Genomic DNA, 21,700 nt, shown 5'->3' with positions numbered 1-21,700 from the left:
ATGTCAGCATATAAAATATGATCACTTTGGAAAACGTTGAGCACCGAAACTGAAATAATCGTAGTATTGTCGTGGAACGTTCAAAAATTGATGTACATGTAAGGGAAAACAACACAAAACAGCCTCAAATTCTGTGACTGTGGAAATTAGTTTCAGTGTAAGCACTGGGTGCTTCATTTTTAACCTCAAATAACAAAATAAAGTGTTATGTTCTCGGGTTAATTGTCACAATTGCCAAGCTGTTAATGGTGTGTGAGAAACTGAAAAACCAAAAAGTGACTTACAAAAGCACAATAAAACTGGTCATGATTTCCACTAATGAATATTCAGGACTTTAAATTGTTTACTTAATTATTTATTTATTTCAGTTGCATTTGCCATTTTAACTGTCAATCATATTGAATCGGCAATCAAACATAATTAAAGTTATGGGGTCCTCAAAAGATAATTGTATTCAAAACCTTTATAGATTAGAAACCTTTAAAGTTAGAAAACTAAAATGGCAAGCTGTACTTTAATTTGAGGGTGGTTTTATTTGTTCTCAGGAAGAGTAATTGAATTTGTTAATAGCTGCAAACCCACTGGCTAAATTCAGGCTGTGTCTCTATAATGGTGCCTCATGTTATTTATTATTGACTGTCACCAAGCTGCCTTGGCCTGGATTCCATTTTACTCCATTGCATTTCATCTGTAGCTTTGGCCAGATTCCATTTTATCTTACTGCATTGCATTTTGTACTTTAAGTATCCAGTGTTAAATAAGTGTTACACTTTTCTTCATCTGGATGGAACAGACAATTATGTGTACAGTACATAACAAAAATGTAACTCTACTTTTACTATCCTGGCAAAGTTAAGGACAATCTACAGAAAGGACAGAACACCCTCAGGCTTACATAAGCTTATGACAGAAAAATATAAGATTAATAATAAGATTATTTATAAGAGAAAAAAATGCAATTTATTTTTTAAAGCAGGTTAAGTATGCTGTAACTATGTCTGTTGTAATCCTCAGGAATCAGGAAGGAATGAATAAGCTTTGATACAGCTAAATTTTCCAACTTCAAATGGATAATCCTCAATGTATTTGGGCAAGTACATCAAAAACAAAAAAAAGAAGGAATATCTGAGTGCCTTTCCCATCTCACAGGAAACTACTTTCCTCTCCAGAAAGTCAAAGTAGATCAAACCTTCTCAGCTGGGTGGGAAACAATAAAACAAGATATAAAAATTATTCAGATGTTAAGATAATGAGATGTACTATAAAGGTCCTTTCCTTGCAATATCTGTCTGTCTTATATCTATTCCTCTATTCTGATGTGTCACCATCTTCTTGGAGACAGGGCTGAAATCAAACTTAATGAGTGCAACAGGAAAGCACACTCTTGTCACGCATGTGGTATTCTGACATCGTTAACACATCTATACAGCAAATATGGTGTCCATCCTCTGTCATATTCCCGTCTGTTCAATACTTAAGGCCCAATAAGGTAAGAGACTTTTTTATTGGTAATGGAAGAGTGAGCCTTCACAAACTCCAAAATGGCTGGAACTATCCTTTATCACCATTGTGTTTTTTTGGGGAGAGTAAATTCTTTTGATTCATTCAGATAAGTTAGTGTTTGGCAGCACAATAGTAGCTTCACCCATTACGGGGTATGAAATTCTCCTTTCACTGCTTAATATGATATAAAACTATATATATATGTTTTTATTTCCTAGTCTATCAATTAAGTCCTTGCTGATTTTTTTTCTTTCCATTTTCCTCTTTTACAGTCAAACTTTCTTTGTGTAAAGTGTCTCTGCCAGGCGTTCATTTGGTTCGAGCTGTTCTGTAAAAGTTTGCAGCCTGAAAGAAAAAAAGACCTTCTCAAATGAGCTAAATAAAATGAAATATTCAGGAACTCCAAGGGCTGTGTTCTGCTTTCAGTAGAATTGAAGAGAAATTGCAGAACAAAACATGAAAAAATGTATTCCTTTGTAATGTCACATTCTGGTAACCACTTGATTTGAGGCAGTGAAATAATCATAAATAATAATGGATAATTTTCATTCAGTATCAAGTACATATGCATAAATAATCAGTGGTACTTTTAGCTTTGGGAAAAATCTTCATAAGCCCTTGGACCCATAACAGGGTTCTTTGGCTATCAGGTAACACAATGGAATTACATTGCCCCATGCTGCTGTGATCAGTGACAGGCAGCCGAAAATGAGAGCAAGATGTTTTTTGGTGTTGAAAAACAAACAGAACAGCGAGAAAAGACATTGTTATTAGGTTGTGTGTCAGATTTTAAAAATCACATTTTGTAGATACGGCACATACATCTTATGAAAGCCTCTAAACCAATGTAAGAACCAATCTCTGACGATTATCTGAAGTCATATTAGCTTAACTAATGAACGACACATACAAAACGCTGTGTTTGAAAATATGAACTGTTCATGAGAGCCATTTTGCTTTGGACCTTTCAGAGGCATGAACTGCATTTAGAGTGTCGAAATAATCACGAGCACAAAACTAGCCATACAAGCAAAGTGAGATGAAAACAAAAACTTCCGAAGGGTTACCCACAACCATACAGTTTTGTACACGGTCAATATAAATGTAAAAATTCAGAACACATTTACTCTAAAAAAGAAATAAGTAGATTTTTCATAAGGATCAGAAACACCAGTTCAGACTTTGGTTAGTTGTTTTTTTGTCCTTCCTCCTGTACTTGTACTAAAATTCCAATACAGGGCATCGAAAAATATTCAAGTCTCTCAGCTCAGCAGGCATGTATGAACTCTTTTCCACAGATTATGCACTTCTTTAAAATCCTTTTTACACTTTCACAGAAACAGTATATTTTTATCATTTTATATTTGGTTTTTCAATGGAGTCCCTCAGTTTGGATGAAGTAATGATGCTGATGTACAGTAATGAGTAACTGTTTGCAGTGGCTGCTGGTTTGACTGATCTTGAGAAGCGTTAGACAGAATTTGTCCGGTGGTGACCCCCGCTGACCACAAAATGATTCTCAGGCTTGACACTCGAGCACCTGGCTTTCGCTTTGAGCTGGAATCAATCAGAGAGTTTGAGATTTGGTGTTTGCGGTTTGTTGTTTTGTCGTTATTTCGATTTTTTTTTTAAAAATCCCGTCCTCAGGGGTGTTTCTCCAGCGGGTTCAGGAGGTCATCCGCGAGCGCGTCCATCGAGGGGGCCGGGTCGAGCTCGGCCGGTTTCAACCGCTTTATTGTGTTCTTCAGCGCCTGCCGCTTGTTGCAGAACCAGACGCGCACGACCTCCCGGTCGTAGTTCAGCCTCTCGGCGATCTCCGTCATCTCCTGCCCGGAGGGGTGCGTGTTCTTCTCGAAGTGGGTGTTGAGGATCTCCAGTGCCTGCGGGGTGAACGAGGTCCGCCGCTTGCGCTTTTTGGAGGGCTCGCTGCCAATAAACTCGGACAGGTTCTGAACCCCGGCTCGGTGCCGGGCCTCGGCCTCGGCCATCCAACACTCCAGAACGGGCTTAATCTTCTGGGCGCTTTTTGGGGTGATGTCCAACTTCTCGAACCTGGCGGGGTATAAAAGGCCAGGGTTCAGTTTGGCACTCAGCCCGCTAGCTACAGCGCTCTCCTGGGCTTCCTGCGGGAGGAAAAAGTGGCTTCGCAGGATGGTGTGTCTGGGGGAGAATTGAGAGAAAACAGTCTTACTTGGGCACCCTGTCCTGCCTGGCTTTGTGATTTGATGGGGAGAGGGGGATCTCCCTAGGACACTGGAACAGAAAGCCATTACAAACCATTGCTACACTAAGGTCTTGGGATCTGAAATCTCTGAAATCTACTTTGACTAAGAACCTTAGTCTTATATGTCATGGTTCTCTGTCATGGGTAACTGGCAAAGCCCCAGGCAATGTTCCTCTTTACCTCATGTTTTAAAGGCATGAGAGGACTTTGTCAACGTCAGGGTTGGGGAACCCCAGGTTTGCTTTTTTTGTGCCTCAGCATAAAATTTAAGCCATTAATTAGGGAGAGCATCACTTCACCTGCTGTTGTAAGTGTTAATCAGATGCTAAGTTACTGTTCAAGTAGCTACTTTTTTAGAACAGGAAAGCACTTGAGGTGGTTGCCAGTTTAATGACTGAAGTTACAATTTTACGTACTGAGGCACAGTAAACACCAGCAAGCTTGCAGCTCTTCTGGCCCAGGCTTCCCCAAGCCTGCACTACATGATGCTGAAGTGGTTACTTGAAGCTGCATACAGCCACAGTTCAACTCTGATCCCTTGTGCTGCATAAGGAGACCCCTCCAAAGAATGGCTGAGATATTGGCCCAAGGAACAGCCTACGCTACAATATAGCTATTGTTCATTGACAGTTTATCATCTGAAGTGGAATAAAAAAGGTATTCACATTGAATTCATGAAAGTAGTAGCTTGCACTGCATTTAACTAATTAATCACATTATTACATTACTGTGCCAAGATCCCACACTGACCCATGCATTAATTAGCAAGCAAATGCCCCTGTCCAAATGGCATGTACTTTTAATGGCACATACTGTTAAAGGCACATACTACTTATGAAGACATGCAAAAAAGAACATAAGCTTGAGACAGCATAATGAACAACACAGCAATTAATGAAATAATATAATGAGGGGCTTATATATGGCCATCTAAATTAAGGTGTTACAAAAACAAAGAAAAGACAGGGTGACAAAATACACTGAACAAACAAAATAAAATGACCAATATTTTCATGTAGACAGCACACTTTGACTCCTGTTCGAATCAACAGTAAAATATGCCAAAATGATTTACGTATACATAACTAACTGTTTTATTTATTTATTTTTTAACTTTGTCACCCTGGACCATGTTATATTTCGTTAAATATTTGAAACGCACACCTTCTCGTGAATCATGTACACAGTTACAAATTTATGAAGAGTTACCATAGAAACATTTGAATGTGTGTTCTTATACATCTGCAATACCTGCACTGCTCAAAAATATAATGTAGGTGGACTCATAAGAGCTCAAAAGGCTCTAGCAAATCGCACAAGGATTTGACAGGTAATACACTCAGTTCTATCCTGAGCTGCAATACTACCGGTAATGCAGCTCAGGATAGAACTGCCATGGCATTACAGCCATACAACAACAGAACTTAACAATGCATGGTTAAAATCAGGCTCACCATGCTCTTTAGTAGAGTAAGGGTTTATCTGTTGTCCCTGATTTATTAACTGTGTGTGTGACCTGACTCCAGCCGTTACAGCGTAAGGATCAGCGGAGATGAAAATCCTGTTAAACTGCATGGATGCGACACATACAGGGCTCGAGAGTGCAATACAGCCCTGCCTGGTGTTTGAGTGACTCAGCCTTACATGCGGTCTTTGCCACAGGCTGTACTGCCACGTCACTCCTAGGAGCGAGGTCCTTCTATTCAACTCAATAGTATTTTTGTCCCCTCGGCACCATGGAAGTCAGGAGCCTACACACCCTGCACAGGGATGGATGTCTTTCATGGGACTCCACAGGCAGGTAAGGAGCCAATGTCTATGGCCATCTCAGGGTTAGAAAGCGTGCTGAGGTCACATTGTTATAGTGCAGGTGTTTGTTGAACCACAGTGCCTCTGTTTGGGCTCTTGCACGTACTAATGCACTGCAGGTCTCTGAAATACAGCTGCATACGCTACACCCCTCGGCGCCTTATTTATGACCCCGTACCCCTTTACAGAGGGAGAACAAAGCCCCACTGCAGGGAATATAGAAGGAACGGAAAAAAAAAATACGTGGGACATTCCACGGATCGATGCGACCCAGACCCACTCAGTCAGCAAAGGCGTGTTCCCTCGGCGAGCTTAACGAGTCTGTGCACCGTGCAGACACACTTAACGAGTCTCTGCACCACACAGACATGCACACACAGCGTGGTCCGCGTTCACGGAGTTTCATTGTATGGATGGACATTTTTACACTGTGGATAAGACAGGACAGCGATGGGCTACTTAACGTCTTCTCGGATAGCTTAGCTTGGCTACGCACAGCTTTAAAAGGACAGCCATCACTGGCAAAACTAGACAAGTAGTCCAACATAAAGGATATAACTTTACATTTATTTGGCAGACACTCTAATCCGGATCAAATTATATAGTTTCAAATTTTTGCATGTTATCCATGACCCAGCAACCTTTGGTTTATGAGCCCTTCCTTACTGGTAAGCCACAGTGACGCCCATCTATATAGCTATATATACAGTATAAGTTAAAAAAATTGCACACTGCTCTCTTGCTGTGGCTCTAGAGGTTAATATAAGCTGCTGTAGCTGATGTTCACCTGTTCAGTCATACTTTGGAAATATGCTGTAGATATCCAAAATGCATTTGGGGTGCATATGTACTTCAATGTGCTTTAATGTGAGACATGCTCTGTCATGTAACACAGCAAAAGTATTACCAATCTTTTTTATTTTTTATATATTTCTCCTGGTTTAGCTGGTTCGTGTGATAGTGCATGTGAATAAATGTTATACCACACAAATATACAACTTTAAATAACTTACATACCGATTATAGGTGTTCTAGTTTGTGCCTGAATATATTGAATGTATCAAACATTTAATTTAAATTCAACCTTTGATTGCCATGTCTACCTGTTCTATCTGATGAAATTATGAAACATTTCTAACATATCTCTAACATGTTACTTTATGGTAAATATTTCATTATATATGACATCATATGCTTTTCAAAAATATGAACGAATCCAACATACATGTTCATATTCTGTATCTGAATATTTTATCAAATTTGTTATGGCCCAGTCTACAGTACCATTTAGACCATTATATTGTGAAACACATTATTACTATCATTATTTAATGACTATCCTGTGAAATGTAAAAGTGGTGGTATTAGGTCTTAGTAATTATTAAATGGCATAAGTGCTTAAGTGCTTTAAACTGCACTCAGGGTAATGAATTTTGAATTAGAGTAAGATTTTCATCATTTAGTAAAATAGACAACGGATCCCTAAAGAATAAAACTGAGGCAAAATACACTAATATAAACTGCTAAGATAAATGAAATAATATTATAACACAACTTTCTATGTACTTCAATAATGTCATACCAAGCAGGCATGTTGGGAGCTGCATAGCTGGCTAGGATACTGTGTCTAAATTTGAGATGTCTAAAGCTTTCAGTGACACACATGGTATATTTTACCAGGAATAGGCATTGCTGAAATTTGCCCACAACATAAAAGTTATGTCTATTTTTAGGGAAGGGAAGGGAACTGTGACTGTGCGAATGTTTGCAGCTGTATTGCTATGCTATTTTATTTGTTTTTTTTATATATAGACTACATTTCCATATATTCCACAAGCCATTATGCTTTTGGAGTATACTTTAGTATACTGGCATCTGTTTTTAATATCCTTGTAATGCTAACTGCCTTGTCATATTGTAATGGGATCCCACTGTCCTTCAAGTATCTTGAAACCAGTAACAACAGGCTGACTGAAGGTAACAGCAAATTGGAATACCTATCAGATCTGGCTTTTTGATTTGAAAACAAATACCTTTGATGAGGACTTCAATATAATATTTCTGTATGTAGCATATTTTAGGTAGTCAACATTAGTTTGAGTCCTGAAACGACGCAAGGGATTAATTCTTTTAGCCAAAACCACTTTTAGCCAATTTGCTTTGCTACATTCAATTAATAAATGAATGTACAACAGATAAAAAGCAGTGTTTTTTTTAAGAACAGCTCACTTGTGATGTTAAATAAGAAAAAGCTCTGTCTGTAAGACACAATGCAGCACATTAGCATCTTACAAAAACAACAACAGCAAAAAAAAAAAAACAAACAAAAAACCCACAAAAAACAGTGAAAAAATACTAGAACTGACAAGCCACACTCCTGAAAGTTAATGTAAGAAAAATAAGCGATGGAGGGAATGGGGCTGCAGTTGCATGTGCTTACCTGCAGATGGCAGACTGGCTGTAGGCGGGGCCCTCTGCAGCACTGAGGGCCTGGCCCACCTGAGTCTGCGTCAGCCCCAGGGACAGGCGGCGGATCTTGAACGCTTTGGCGAACTCGCGGATCTCCTCGAGGTTGACCCCGTCCACCTCGCTGGGGGTCGTCTGGGGGTCTGAGGATGACAGATAGGGTGTCCTCTACTGCCTCATTGCCTTCGTTTCCTTAATTTAGCTCAATTTTTGCTTTCCTTCCACATTTGTAGACTAGAACAAAAACTCTGGTGGTGCACACAAAAGACCTTCCAACACTGTATATGTGTGTGTGTGTGTGTGTGTGTGTTTCATTTAATTCATTTCCTACAAACCTTTTATAATTAATGGACTGGAATACTGTTATATCATGACAATTTTCCTACTTAGTCATAAAGAAGAACTGATTTTTTTTTTTCAGTTCATAATTATGATTATTAAACTGATGGAGCAAGAGGGTAATAGCCAGGGAGTGAATTTTCAACTGAAGTTATGGAATCTATATTATATTCCAAAACAAGTAAGAATATATGACTACATTTAAAAATCATGTGCAAAGAATTTCCTGATTTAGAAGTTTGTTCAATGTTTACTAGCTGTAATTAAAGTTACTCCTTTAAAACTAAGTCAGGCTTCATTGGCAAAGGTTTTATACATATGCTCTCCATCAATTTAAACACATCTCTAAAATGATGATTTTTTTTTTTTTTTTTTTTGCATTTTCCTCCATTTTTTACCCAAGGCTAAGACAGAGGCTTCTCCCAATATGACAAAATTTCTTCTTGTGGGAGGTGAATGCAGCGCAAATGCAGACCAAAATGAATATTTTTCACACTGCAAGTCCTGCACTGTGCTACACTGAAGTGGGCACTAACTGGAGGACACTGATGTTGTGCGAGCACCCCACAGCTTCCTGACGAGCCTCAAGGTTCCAGGACAGTTTTAGGACGGGGACCCTGAGCAACCTATCCACTGCTGCCCCAGGTGGAATGAGCCCAATTTGTTTGTCCATTGTGGTCTCCTGGTTTTTGTCCACAGATAACATGGCTGGTTTCAATCCTGTGCCATAGGGCTCCACCTGCATTCACCTTGCCAATGTAACCATTTGGATGCTCTTCAATGAATTTTCTATTTGGCCAACGTTCAGTGGATACTTTCAATTCTCCCATGACTCGACAGGGTAATCTAATTTCACTCATCCTAGCTGTTCTCAGAAATATATATATTGAGGATATATATCAACCTGGTACATAACACATTCTGTAAGAACACAACCAATCACTGCGAAGGACAATTGAAGGACAAATGAGTCTGACACATTTTAAATGAATTCTTTTCAGGACTCTGAAACTCTTATATAAACATTCTTTTTTGTAATTCTAACAATATTCTACACTGAATAGAATCAACAGTGAAGTCAGACAGAGTGAATACAATATCATTTCTCTTTTCCTTTAATGGCCTCAGATATAAATACAAGGGCACCTTTTGAAAGTGTGCAACACTGCAAAGATTCTATTAACATTTGCCATTCTCAACATTCTCAACATTTGTTACTCGTGTTGATGCGGGATGAATGGAAACGTTTCATAAGCAGGCACACAATTCACTTCTCGAGTTGATATTACTGTAGAAGGAGCAATTACAGCCTTACCCTTAGTCTTGTCCCTGGTCAATTCAATCCACGGTAATGATGTCTAAAGGTTCTATTCAATTTAACCACAATGAGCTTTACCTCTCAGTAACAAACGGAATTGTGGTATCTTGAACAAATCACTGTACCCTACACTCTACTTCTAAACTCTGCATTCTACCAAAAAAGTAAGGGTTGATTCAACACCTCTGCAATGCTATATTGTCCCTGTGCACATTTCTAAACTAGGCTCACTGGGGGGGGGGGGCATAAAAAAATAGAAAAAACATACTACCCAGAAATTGTTTCTGTGGCTATGAAAAAGTTGGCATATATTGGAGGTGCTATGGTGTCTGCGTCCCTCTTTGGAGAGAACATTAGGAAGCCACTGCTAATCAATATTGCTTATGTTTAAAAATAAAATATAAAATATTATTATGAGCTTCTTAAAATGCCAGGTGATATCTGTCTGTCTGGCCTATTGTTTCCAATGAATTTATATGGGGGAAATGGCCACATGGTATGAGAGTAACTGCCAGGGGCATTTCATTTGCAATGATGACAGATGGAGTAATTTAATCCCATTCTAAATAACTTCTGTTTTGTGAAATGAATGAGCTCTGTGAAGAATTTAAGGGAATATTTTAAAGTGGGTTGGATGAATTTTGTTGAGGCTCAGGATGCATAAGAGAATTTAGAGATCCCTTTGTTTGTACCTACTGTGGCACATAGATTCTTAACGGCAGAAACACTACATTCCAAGTGAATGTATTATGCATAAAAATTTTGGTGGGTAAATACTTTAACAGTAAATATTATAAAACACTGGCATAGTTAATTTTGGTCTCCAAGGTGAAAGTGAGACCATCCACTGTAATGTCACAGAGGTGTAATGCAATTCATTGGAGAGGTGCAGTGGTTGCCACGGTTACTTACTGTTGATCAGCTGCCCCACGCTGAGGGCCGAGGAAGGGGGGGAGCTGGAGGAGGAGGAGGTCTGCCGCACAGGACTCTGGGAAAGCGAGGCCTGGCTGTGTGATTGGTGAAGGAGGCCAGCCTGGACGGACATTGGCCCCACCTGCCCCTGGGGGACCTGAGGCAGCTGGAAACAAAAGACAGAGACCACCTTTAATGCTCAATAATCCCACCACCTAGCACCTTGTAAAACTACACACAAATATAATACAGCCAATCAAGCCAATTGACTTCTCAAGACGGTATTTCCCTATGGCTGCCATTAGCTACTCAAATATTCAACTCTAGTTTTCTACAGTTGTATATGGAAGCTGGCTGAAGTTGAGTAAATTCTATAACCTTGAAGGCAACAGGAACTGATCAACATTTATGAAACAGGAGGAAAAAAAGCAGTGCATATGCCCTACTATGGATAAAATATCTCAGCACGAAGTAGCTTGTGGGACGAAGCATTTATTAACCATGTACCTGGGTCTTTAAAAGTAGAGTCTGACATACAGTAAGAGCCATGCATTTTTACATTATGCGGGACAGTTTGATTCGAGTGTGATGCTACATTGGGTATACCACTGCTTCTCTAATGCCACCATCCAGGGCCATTTGGCTAAGGATTTGGATGGAAGATGGCAGATTGTCACAGGGCAACAAGACAGGTTTATTCTTCCCCAGCTGTGATATTTTCTGCAGAAGGATATTAGGAGTAGTATAAGGGGACGTTAACAGTCTTGACACACTTACAAGAATAAGGACTGGAACTGTTTGGAGACATACATGATGTCAACATTTCAAAAAAAAAAAACTAACAGGCGACATGAATTGTCTACATCTATCTCTTAATATGTTAATGGTCACAATTTGGAATATGTCTTCATAATAGAAGTGAACACCCAATCGGAGATATTTTAGTACAGCAAATTATTCCACAAAAGAATTAGCACACACTCTATGTATACCTTTCTCCATGGAGCCACAATGCTTGTGACCAGAGTAAACAAGTTAAGTTCAACAACTGGTTGTCTGGACCACAATGATGGTGGTAAATACACAAGATATGTCTCATAGCCCAGATGTAACAGATGTACCAGTGGCTTCAGTTTATTGTAGTAGTTATTGCTACATGCCTGAACTATTTCATTTATTTGAGCTTAAAATGAAGGACAGTGTTTGAAAAACACCTGAAAAAACACCATGAAAAGTTCATTGGAAGTTTGGGCCAACGTGCAATGTGGGAAGACTACATTCTTCTCCTAATGGTTTTTAAAACATCAGTCAGTTTTCAAAGCATGGTTTTCTCACTGGATGTTCAAAGAGCCTTCAGTAAATCCATTCATCTGACAGAGAGCTGAGCTGTCCTTGAGGTTGTGAGAAATGTTACAGATTTCATAATGATGGTATATAATATTAAATTTATAGTGTCTGGGGTAAGCTTCAAATGCACTGGACAAAATAATCAAGTGAACAAAACACCAGCAAAAAAGCAAACACAGTCTTTCCATCACGGGAGCTACAAAGTCATTTCTGTTTTTGATCAATGAGTGCTGAAAATTTAATTGACTTCCCTTCAGATTTAACAATGTTATACGGCTCAGAGAGACAGAATGCAATTAAAAATACAGAAGAAAAAGAACTGTTTTTGTTCTGAATTAGTATTGTGGAATAGTATAGAACTTAAGTTTTAGACATATCAGAAAAATCCTCAATGGTGTATAAAAATCGTTATCCCTTTATTGGTCCTGATCACACTGCATTCTCAATTGTTCCTACTAATTGCTACTAGTTGGATTATGGTAGGATCTCTGTGAGGAATTAGTTTGTCATAACTACGAGGATGCCAGAGGCCCATCATTCACTTGTCAATCACATGACCATTACCTAGTATTAGATCCATGTGTCAGTTAACTGTAATGTAGCCTATAATGCTGTTAAGGTGTAGATGTGTGTATTTATGTATATATACCTGCTGTCCTGGTTTCACTGGTGACAGCGTGATTCCCTGGGTGTTGATGACGGGCAGGATCTGGTTGCCGATGACAGTGGCGATAACCTGGCCTTGGGCGTTGGTCAAGAGCTGAGGTGTGATTGGCTGAACCGGTAGGCCCGGGGTGGCGCCCCCTGATTGGCTGGGGGACCCGGCAGAGTTGGACATCAGTGGGATGGTTCCGATAATCTGCAAAGAAGAAGGTGGGAGCGCACAGAATGAGCTACAGCACTGGTGTTGCAAACACTGTGGAATTCACACACTTCAGACTCTGTGTGTGGGCTGTGGGTTGAGGATTTGAGACACCCCTGCTACATTTTTCAGCAACACTATGTGCTCAGCAAAGGTATGATTCAACACTGTATTCAAAAAATAAATAAAAAACGAACAAACACACTCACACAAATGCAGCTGCTTATTATGTTATTGTGAGTTTTAATTTTTTTCACATTTTTACTCATAATTGCATATTGCATAACATATCCATCAAAGAGTTGATTACACCTTATTAGGACAGGATCAAGACTGCAGTGGCAATTAAAAATAAAAATGCCTCAAAAGCTATGACCGTTACTAAAATAGATGTTAAAAAAAGACAAAATGAAAATAAATTATGGAGGTAGTTGCAGGTGTAGTTCAGAGAAGAACTAGACCTGGAGAAGGTGAAAAAGGCTTCGATCAGCCCTTGCTGAAATAAACACCGGCTTCAAAATGTCTGTGGCAGTCTCCTGCAAATGTAGTAGACAGCCTGTTCTAAATAGCCTCTGTCTTAAAGGTCAGCTCTTAATACCTGCTCTATCTGTCTGCTGGTGCAGACCAGTGCCTGACTCATCCATCCACAGACCTTGAAGATGGTTGGGGAGGAGGGCAGGCATGGGGGGGGGTTGCAATAATGTGGTAGCTGAGAGTTCCTCTAATGCTCACTCATTACTAATTCAGAACTCCAACATCCCCTGGGTGGGGCCTCTGCAATTCTAGCCCCCCAGCTCCTAATTTGCAGACCCCCCCACCCCCCACCCCCCAATCGGACAGCACAGATCCAGAGAAGACCCTTTAATGTCACTTCTGCACTACAGCGCATCAACACTGAACAGTCTAAGCCAGCCCTCAACCTTCTTGTAAGACACAAGGAATGACGCCACCTGGAGTCCGTGCGAATCTGCTGCATTGCTGCTCGTGAGATACCTATGAACACCCACAAGGCAGAAAAGCACCGTAAAACGGACAGCAAGCTGTTCCATTACTGTCGGAGGCCTCTTACTACAGTGTTGCATACAAAGCATAGTACGGATATTCAGTTCTGTGATATTGTGACATGCAACAAGAAACTATAGTGAAAAAATGCACTGACAGTAAGGATGAAATCAAATTTAAGCTCCCCCTCACAATGGACGCCTCTTGGCCCGCATATTATTTTAAACAAAAATTGGTCATCAGTTGAATCTACTTGGTAAAATAAATGTTATATCTAAAAACAGCTTTCGTGGCTCAGCCCTCCTTCACTGGCAGCCTTTTTACACATTTCCTAAACTGTAAAGCAGGGGCTGCCTGCAAAAGACACAGGACGTGTTGTTGCTCTCTGGCTATGCTAGGGGGCAGTGGACTCTAATAGTATATTTCCAAATGTGCAGTACAATAGACCTACCAATTTTGAATTCTGACACAAGAAATGAGGGCATATGTTTTTTTTTTTTACTTCCTTAAACAATCTAAAGTAAATCTGAAGTAATCAGTAGGACTAAGTCATCTGTCAATTTGGACAATTTTTGAAATTGTTTATTTCGGTGTACATAATGGTTTTTTTTTGAAAATGACTGCTTGGCCTATTTTATAATGTGGGTGAAGGGAACAAAATAATGTGTGAATTGGAAACTGGCAGAGATGGTGCTGATGGACAAAGAATCGGGCAGCGTGCTCCGCTAAGCCTAAAAATGAGCGACGTCAGAAAAGCACTTCTGTCCTCTGCATGGGCCTCCCCAACTGCAAGAGAGCAGCTAAACTGCAATGTAAATCGGCTACACGTGCTAATTAGCAGTCACTGGCCGGACAGCACATGCTTTATTATGACATTTACATTTACATTTATTTATTTAGCAGACGCTTTTATCCAAAGTGATGTACAAAAGTGCATACACTATGTATAGCGACAGTACAGGGACAGGATGTGTACAGATCCACAATGAGACAGTAGTTCTCAGCTGAGAGCAAAGTCTGTTTGAGGACGCAGTACTAGCTAATTTATACAACTACAGGGTATAGGGCAGCTAACAAGATCTGAATTCAAAACAGCACAACGAGCGCCAAAGTAAAGACGATAACAAAAAACACACAACAATTTTTAACAGCGCTGATCCAGATGGGGAGCTGAGAGATGACAGCAGACAGGAGTTGGGAAGTGACTGGTCGGGGGGGGCGATTGTGTGATAGGTCGGTCCAGACACTGTAGAGTCTGAAGAGATGTGTCTTCAGACCACGTCTGAAGCATTGGAGTGATATGAGTGCACATGGTTGTCCGTCATCAAAAGGCAGTAGGATGTCTTTAAAAATGGGGAACATCTTTTCACGTGAGTACAGATGCAACAGGCTGGGATCTGCTGTCTCAGGCTTCTTGCCTCAGATGCCACAGGTTGGTGTGTGGCCCCCCCCCCCCCCCCCTTTCCTGCTCCGGCAGCTGGCAGAAATCGGGCGGGTGACCGGCCGCACCTGCCCGCAGCCTCGGCCCGTCGGCGCTGATCCGAGCCGATCCCAGAGCCAATCCCCGCCTGCCCTGCCACTCCGCGCTTCCCCCAGCTCTCTGACATAATGAGGAGGACTGCTGAAGGAAGGCAGGCCGGTAATCTGTAATTCATCCCGCTCACGGCTCATTTGCTCGCGCTGCTTCGCATTAAGAGGCAGATAATTCATCACTCCCGGCTTCCCCGGGCCTCCCCGCGCGGCCCTGAGCCTGGCGTGTCTCAGCGTGCCGGAAAGACGCTCACATGTACTGACGTCCATTTTACATGCATGCATGGCAAAGGCGGTGCGATTAAATATTTACCGAGACGCTCCATCTGGTGCAGATGCACTGCAAAGAGAGCAGGGAAACGCAGCTGTGGTCTCGTTTTCTGGCTCTCAGATTTTTTTTTCTTCCCTCTCCCCTTCTTTCTCTTGGTGTTGTGCTCATCTCTCCGTGTTCCACTTAGAAATTCTGGGATTATCTCCCACCCTAGGATCCAAGAATTTCTCATCTCTCTGCCCCGGGACCAGAACTCATTACAATTACACTTGGCTTTGCTTCCACCGAAATGCCATCACGTCTCTCCGGCCTGGACAATTTGTGGCTTTATCCATGGTCGCCAGGCAATTTTCTCAGTCCATTTCTTTTCCCTTTTCTTTTTTTATGGGTGGTGGGGAGACGTGGGGTCGCTGGCTGGGTACTAAGAGTGTTTTTAAGGAACATAAAGTTAAGATGCATTAACAGACGATGAACAGCACTTATAGTTTGATTTAAAAAAATACTCATACTCTGAACAAAGAATCCATATTCTACAGGTTTTTGAAAGCTGGTTCTATGAATAGAAAACCTTGAACCAACACAAAAAGAGGTGAAACAGATCACCTGGGTGGCTCAGGCAGTAAAGGTTCTTGTTTCGAGCATAGGCTGAGCCCATGGATTCGGTTCAAAACTAGCTGAGTTCAAAACTGGGCATATTATGTGCCAGCAATGACTGGAACTCCAAATGGGACCAACAGAGTGGCTTAATTCCACTAGGTAGATTGGCCAGAGTCCCCCTTAGTGACCAGTGACCAGTGAATTTGGGTGACAATGGTGTAAAATGCAAAAATATAAAAAGAGGTGAAGAGTAAACTGCCTTTCACCAGCTAGACTACTTCCTAATAATCTGATGTTTCTGCTTCCCCACTGCCCTCAAGGAGATTTGCTACAAAGAAGAATTGCAGGGGTGCTTTCACTAACAATCGAGTTTTACATATGTTTCCTCTCTGTCCTGCAGTTGTGATCGATATTCAATTGCTCAGCTTCAATTAACTCAATTAAAGGCATTCAGAGCATTATAATTTATGTGTAACTTTCTTCTGAGTTAAATTCAACATTATACTTTGCACAGGTTTGCTTCTATTCTGCAGGATGAGAACGTTATACGACATAGTATTGCCCCAATATTAGTGCATGAAACGCACTCCAATGGATTGTGATGGTGCTTTAAATCAAGATTGATTTCTTTTTCCGCTTGACTGAATTCATTGACTTGTGACATTCATAAAAGAACAGGAACTGGCTCTTAAATGATTACCTACTTTAACTCGAGTGTCCTTTATTAAAATTGGAGGTCTTATTGATTAATTTTGTCAAAAATGTCCCTGAAGATGCTCATTGAGGAAGAAATTGAAAATATCTTATGGGCAAAAACGTGTAAACTTTCTTTTTTGATCCACTTTTCACAAAAATCTCTAATCATTTGTGTGGACAACAAAGCAATCCGGCACGCGTCAGTTACAGAGGAAAAGCAGGCAAAGAGATAAGCATGAGGTAAAGGGCTGGCTACGTGGAGGAGGGAAGTACTCACAGCTTTTATCAGAAGGCGACGCTTATGAATCAGAAAGTCTTCATATTTCAGCTAGTTCCTTTGCAGCGCTTACCAACTGCAAAAGAGCTCAGGATGTTCAGGGCCAGGTGATGCATTAACAAAGCGGAGCACCATTTTTGTATTTGTTTATTTGCATTTACTGTTTATTTGACATGGTATGCCTGTAGAGAGGGCGTATTTTATGTGCACCATTGAGACATGCGACAATGAAAATGATGCAGAAACCATTTTTGAAATCAGAGCCAGGATCTAGACCACAAAGAAGCAACCATACGAAATGGAAAAAAGTCAGGCTGTGCTTCAGCATGACGCAATTGATTTACAGGATTTTTCAAAATAACAACACAGAAAAACACTGACAGTATTGTAATGAATGCAGTATCCTGCTGGCATGTCACCTGCACTGAAAATGCATGACAAACAAGGAAATGATTTCAACAGTGCTGATTACCATACCACAGTATTGATACTGAAGTTGAACACTGATGTCTCAATCAATGTGTACAGAGAATGAGTGATCATGGTCTGGAATCTGCCTTTCTACCTAAAACTGGTTAGATTATATTTCATTCTCCTGAATATGAATATGAACATGAATGTGAATTTTTTTTTCTCTGATCTGTGTTGCTGTTACAATACACGTGTTACGCATGCTATGATAATAACTGACTAGCTGTCACCTCCTAGATTTTTTGCTTTTTAAACAAACTAGTCACTTGATTTTCACAATAATTATTTTCTGATAGTGCCTGCCTGCAAAAAAGGCACCAAACAGTCAACTTCTTCTTGTAGGGAAAGTGTCATATATTTTTAGATCCACAGCCTGTACAGGGGGATTGGAAAGTATTTGTTACGATCCTGTTTCACCAAAGACCTCGGAGGTAATGATGCCCCCTTAATAAGGCACAGAGCACAAACAGTGGCCGCGGGCTTTGACCGCTTCAGCGACCTGATTATGTCAGAGAGTTTCAGCGACCGGAACACAACAATAGCAGAGTGGGCGTCCGATCACATCCGTCTACCTCGCCATCGGTGCCGAGGGCTGCAGTCACCTTTAGGCCCCGGCTCATTGCCTGTGTTTAGCATCAGGAGGCACGGACCGACAGCCTTGGGGATCGCCAGCCCTGTGTCAGCCTACCACTGCATTCGCAAATAGCACATGGGCAAGCACATGCATGTGACACATAGCCAGACAAATAAACATTGGGTTGGCTGTGCTTGCTCATTAATCACTGATAAGCATGTATCAGAATGACAAAAATATATTGATGACCTATTATTATTATTATTATTATTATTATTATTATTATTATTATTATAGTACAACAAAAATTCTAACAGATGTGCAGATTCCATATATATATAAATATATGTATTTTAAAACTGATTTACATTTGTAAACATAATATATAACGATTACAAATGCAAGTGCATTTTTCATGGAAATACATTATAGTGTTGTAAATAACACTTCCCCCAGCGTCATAAGTTGAAAACTTTCAATATCTTTCAGTGTTGCTGATAAAGCTGTTTGATTTATCCTCATCACAACTTTATTTACACTTGTTTCCTTTTATTTATACATATTATTTTGGACTTTTTTCTGGAAAATAAAAAAATTCAAATGGAAAAAAACAGTAAACGTATAAAACAAAAAATAGCATCACTCAGGAGGGCTTAGGCCTTCATTAAAGTACTGGCACCCTGCCATTGTCTTTATGGTCCCCTGTGAGCCATCTCATTGGTTGGACTGATCAAAATCAAAATTTATCAAGCAGTTCCAGAAGCTTCCTAAGGAGCAGCGATGTACTAGGGAGAAGCAAATTCTCAAGACAATCTCAATCTCTCTCCCTCTTTCTCTTTCTCTGCGTTAAGGGAACTATCCTCTCAAAACAGTGAGCGGCTACCCACCATTATTTAAAGCTTGTTACAAAGGCAATGTCACCGGAGGAAATGTGTAGTGAAACATGAGTTAGGGATAATAGCCTGGGTTTGGTGTACAGGGCTCATTGTCTGAACAATGCTCCTTTAATAGGTGCTATGTACACCGGCGATAACATGATTCATTAGATAGGGCCCTGCTCTGACAAGCATCGTTCTTCAGGCCTCTGTCTCCTGATGACAGCGCTCCTCTATAAATACACAGTCAGCGGTTTACAGTCACCGTGTCAGGGAGTCTGGTTTTGTTTACTCCCTTGCAGTTTGCCATGCACTGGCTGGTGTATACCCACCCTGCTGCCCGGTCACAAATCCCACCCAGCCGAGCACGGCAAACAAGCTGGCTTCTTTCGTTGACCCATTCCACAGTCCTCCCTATTGCTTTGCTGTCCCGTCTGCATGCTTTTTTTATTCTAAACTGCTTTGGCTGCGGCCCCATCTCTGTGTTTGCAGCAAACCTTTTACGCGGTGATATGTTAAACGATCCATGAACTCACTTGCCCCTGGATAACATGGCATTCTCTCAGCCCAGAAGCGCTATTAGCAGTGTGCTCCCCCACACAGTGTGAGTCTGTGACTGCTGGTCTAATGGGCTGCCAGCCAAATGATTTTAAGCATCTGACCTAAGGTCATAATAATGATATAGTTCAAGTTCAAATCATCATGCTCAAAGCGAAATCCAAACAGGGCGGTGCATCTTTGTTAACATAAAAAGGAGTATTTACTTATGTAAAATGTGTACTGCTTGATTGTACCATAACAAATGACACTTGGCATTAAGAAGATGTATCACAGATACTTGAAGGTATCAAAAAGCCAGTGAATGACAAGACAAGCATTGATGTCACTCACCTGTCCCTGCGCATTGGTGACCAGCTGTCCGCTGACCCCTTGCAGGCCTGGCAAGGTGTTGCTGAAAGCTTGGGAACCACCCATGGAGCCGAGGGCTGCTGCCTGATTGGCTCGGGAGTTCAGCTGGAAGAGAAGAGAATGGTCATGAGAAACTGCTCTTGAGCCACAATGCTATGTATCGCTGCACAAGGTGGAATGCTGTAGCAGACCATAGACATAACATGTCAGAGACAGTATTAGCAATGACATCTATTTTGACTGCACCACAGTGCTGTTTGTATGGATTATGAGCACAAATCCATTAATGACAATGCTGCTGCAAACCAGTGAACTTAAATTCAGTGTAAACAGGGAGCATGAAATCATGTTTTTGAGGAATATGGGGAAGAGGCTGCAAAACTGTCCAACTGTCAGGAAACAGTTTGAAGGCAAAATAAGTTGGGTTGAAACAGGCAGAGGCAGCAAATGTTGATTTCTATTTTGAAATTTTCAAACCTAAAGTGCGCGAGCAGGAACAGGCCAAGAATCGAAACTGTCAGAGGTGAAGGAAGAACACTCCATGAGCATCCAATTTGGAAGAGGAGCGGCATCAAACCCTATTCACAAATACTGTTTGCCAGTTACCCTGCTGAAGATTTCAGCTGTCGCAGTGTATAAGGTGTGCTCAGTTTTAATTTGTTCTTGTCTATGACATAAAGGTTTTTATAGAATTCTCAGACATGGGTGCTCTGGAATTTAATGCAGATTTGCCCTTTAAAAAGCTTCACAGGAGGCAGAGGCACTGATGGTGAACTGTTTTTGATTTCTTTTTCACCTCAAACAGCACCCTTTTTGGTTTACCGTGGACACAAGAAGCACTCCCGAAACATTTTCTAATGTTGATTGTTTGATTTTATTGACTGGGATTACATCCAAAATGCCTTGGAGCTTTCTTCAGGGTTGCCAAGGGAAAGGCCAGAGGGATTTTAGCAAAAAAGTGGGCGGTTTGCAAGATGTTCCTGTAGCCCTGGGGGGAGAGCCCTCTGGGACTGGTAACATCTTGCAGAGAATGCTTAGCCCAGGCCTTGCCCTTATAAAATGGAGGGTGTCTATACTGCCATGCATCACCCTAACTTGTCCTGTCACCTTCACAAAGAACTCTAAAAATTCCAGCCCGCTGCACTGCTTTCTCTGTAAGAGGAAGAGGGGGTTAAAAATGACAGTGCTTTATCTTTATGCTAGGGCTACCTATTTCAGTGTCATGCAATAAACTCGTCCAGAAATGGACATGCTGGGCCTGCTCTGGCCCACATCTTGTTTGAGCCTTGGGTCTGCCTGCAGAGGCTGCCTGTACTTTAATATTACCCATAAAATAGGAGCTGACTACATCTTATGGCTGAAATTGCACCTGTTCATTTGGCTGGTCTCTAATCTGACATCAGGTTGGCAGAACCGTAATAGGTTCTATAGGTACCAGTAGTTGAAAGCACAGACAGCTTATCAAAAAAAAGATTTTTCAAAAATCACTCAAAAATATACACATATGGATTATGAAAAGATGTCTATATATTGAAATATGTATATACGCACGACAGGTTATGCTGGCCAAATCTTTAACCCATATATCATTTGTTTTAGATGACCAAATGTTATCTATACACATATATCATTATATATAGTATACTGTATCAATATAGTATCACTGTTGTTGATACTGTATACTGTATAGTATACTGTATCAATACAATACAGAATGT

The 21,700-nt window shown here is 40.8% G+C and overlaps 1 protein-coding gene across 1 annotated transcript in view; it reads right to left on the bottom strand.

The window, feature by feature from the left end:
- Positions 1-2,953: 2,953 nt before the first annotated feature.
- Positions 2,954-21,700, bottom strand: part of LOC118771417 (POU domain, class 6, transcription factor 2-like) — a 71,947-nt gene continuing 53,200 nt past the window's right edge. The window contains exons 5-9 of the mRNA XM_036519405.1: positions 19,965-20,087; positions 12,568-12,777; positions 10,572-10,737; positions 7,977-8,145; positions 2,954-3,663 (exon numbers count right to left, since the gene is read on the bottom strand). Of these exons, the coding sequence (XP_036375298.1) occupies positions 3,147-3,663; positions 7,977-8,145; positions 10,572-10,737; positions 12,568-12,777; positions 19,965-20,087 (1,185 nt within the window). The 3' untranslated portion in view covers positions 2,954-3,146. The remainder of the gene's footprint in view (positions 3,664-7,976; positions 8,146-10,571; positions 10,738-12,567; positions 12,778-19,964; positions 20,088-21,700) is intronic.

This window comes from Megalops cyprinoides, chromosome 24 (genome assembly GCF_013368585.1).
Source record: "Megalops cyprinoides isolate fMegCyp1 chromosome 24, fMegCyp1.pri, whole genome shotgun sequence".
Lineage (NCBI taxonomy): Eukaryota > Metazoa > Chordata > Actinopteri > Elopiformes > Megalopidae > Megalops > Megalops cyprinoides.
This window is presented reverse-complemented; position numbering and strand designations above follow the sequence as displayed.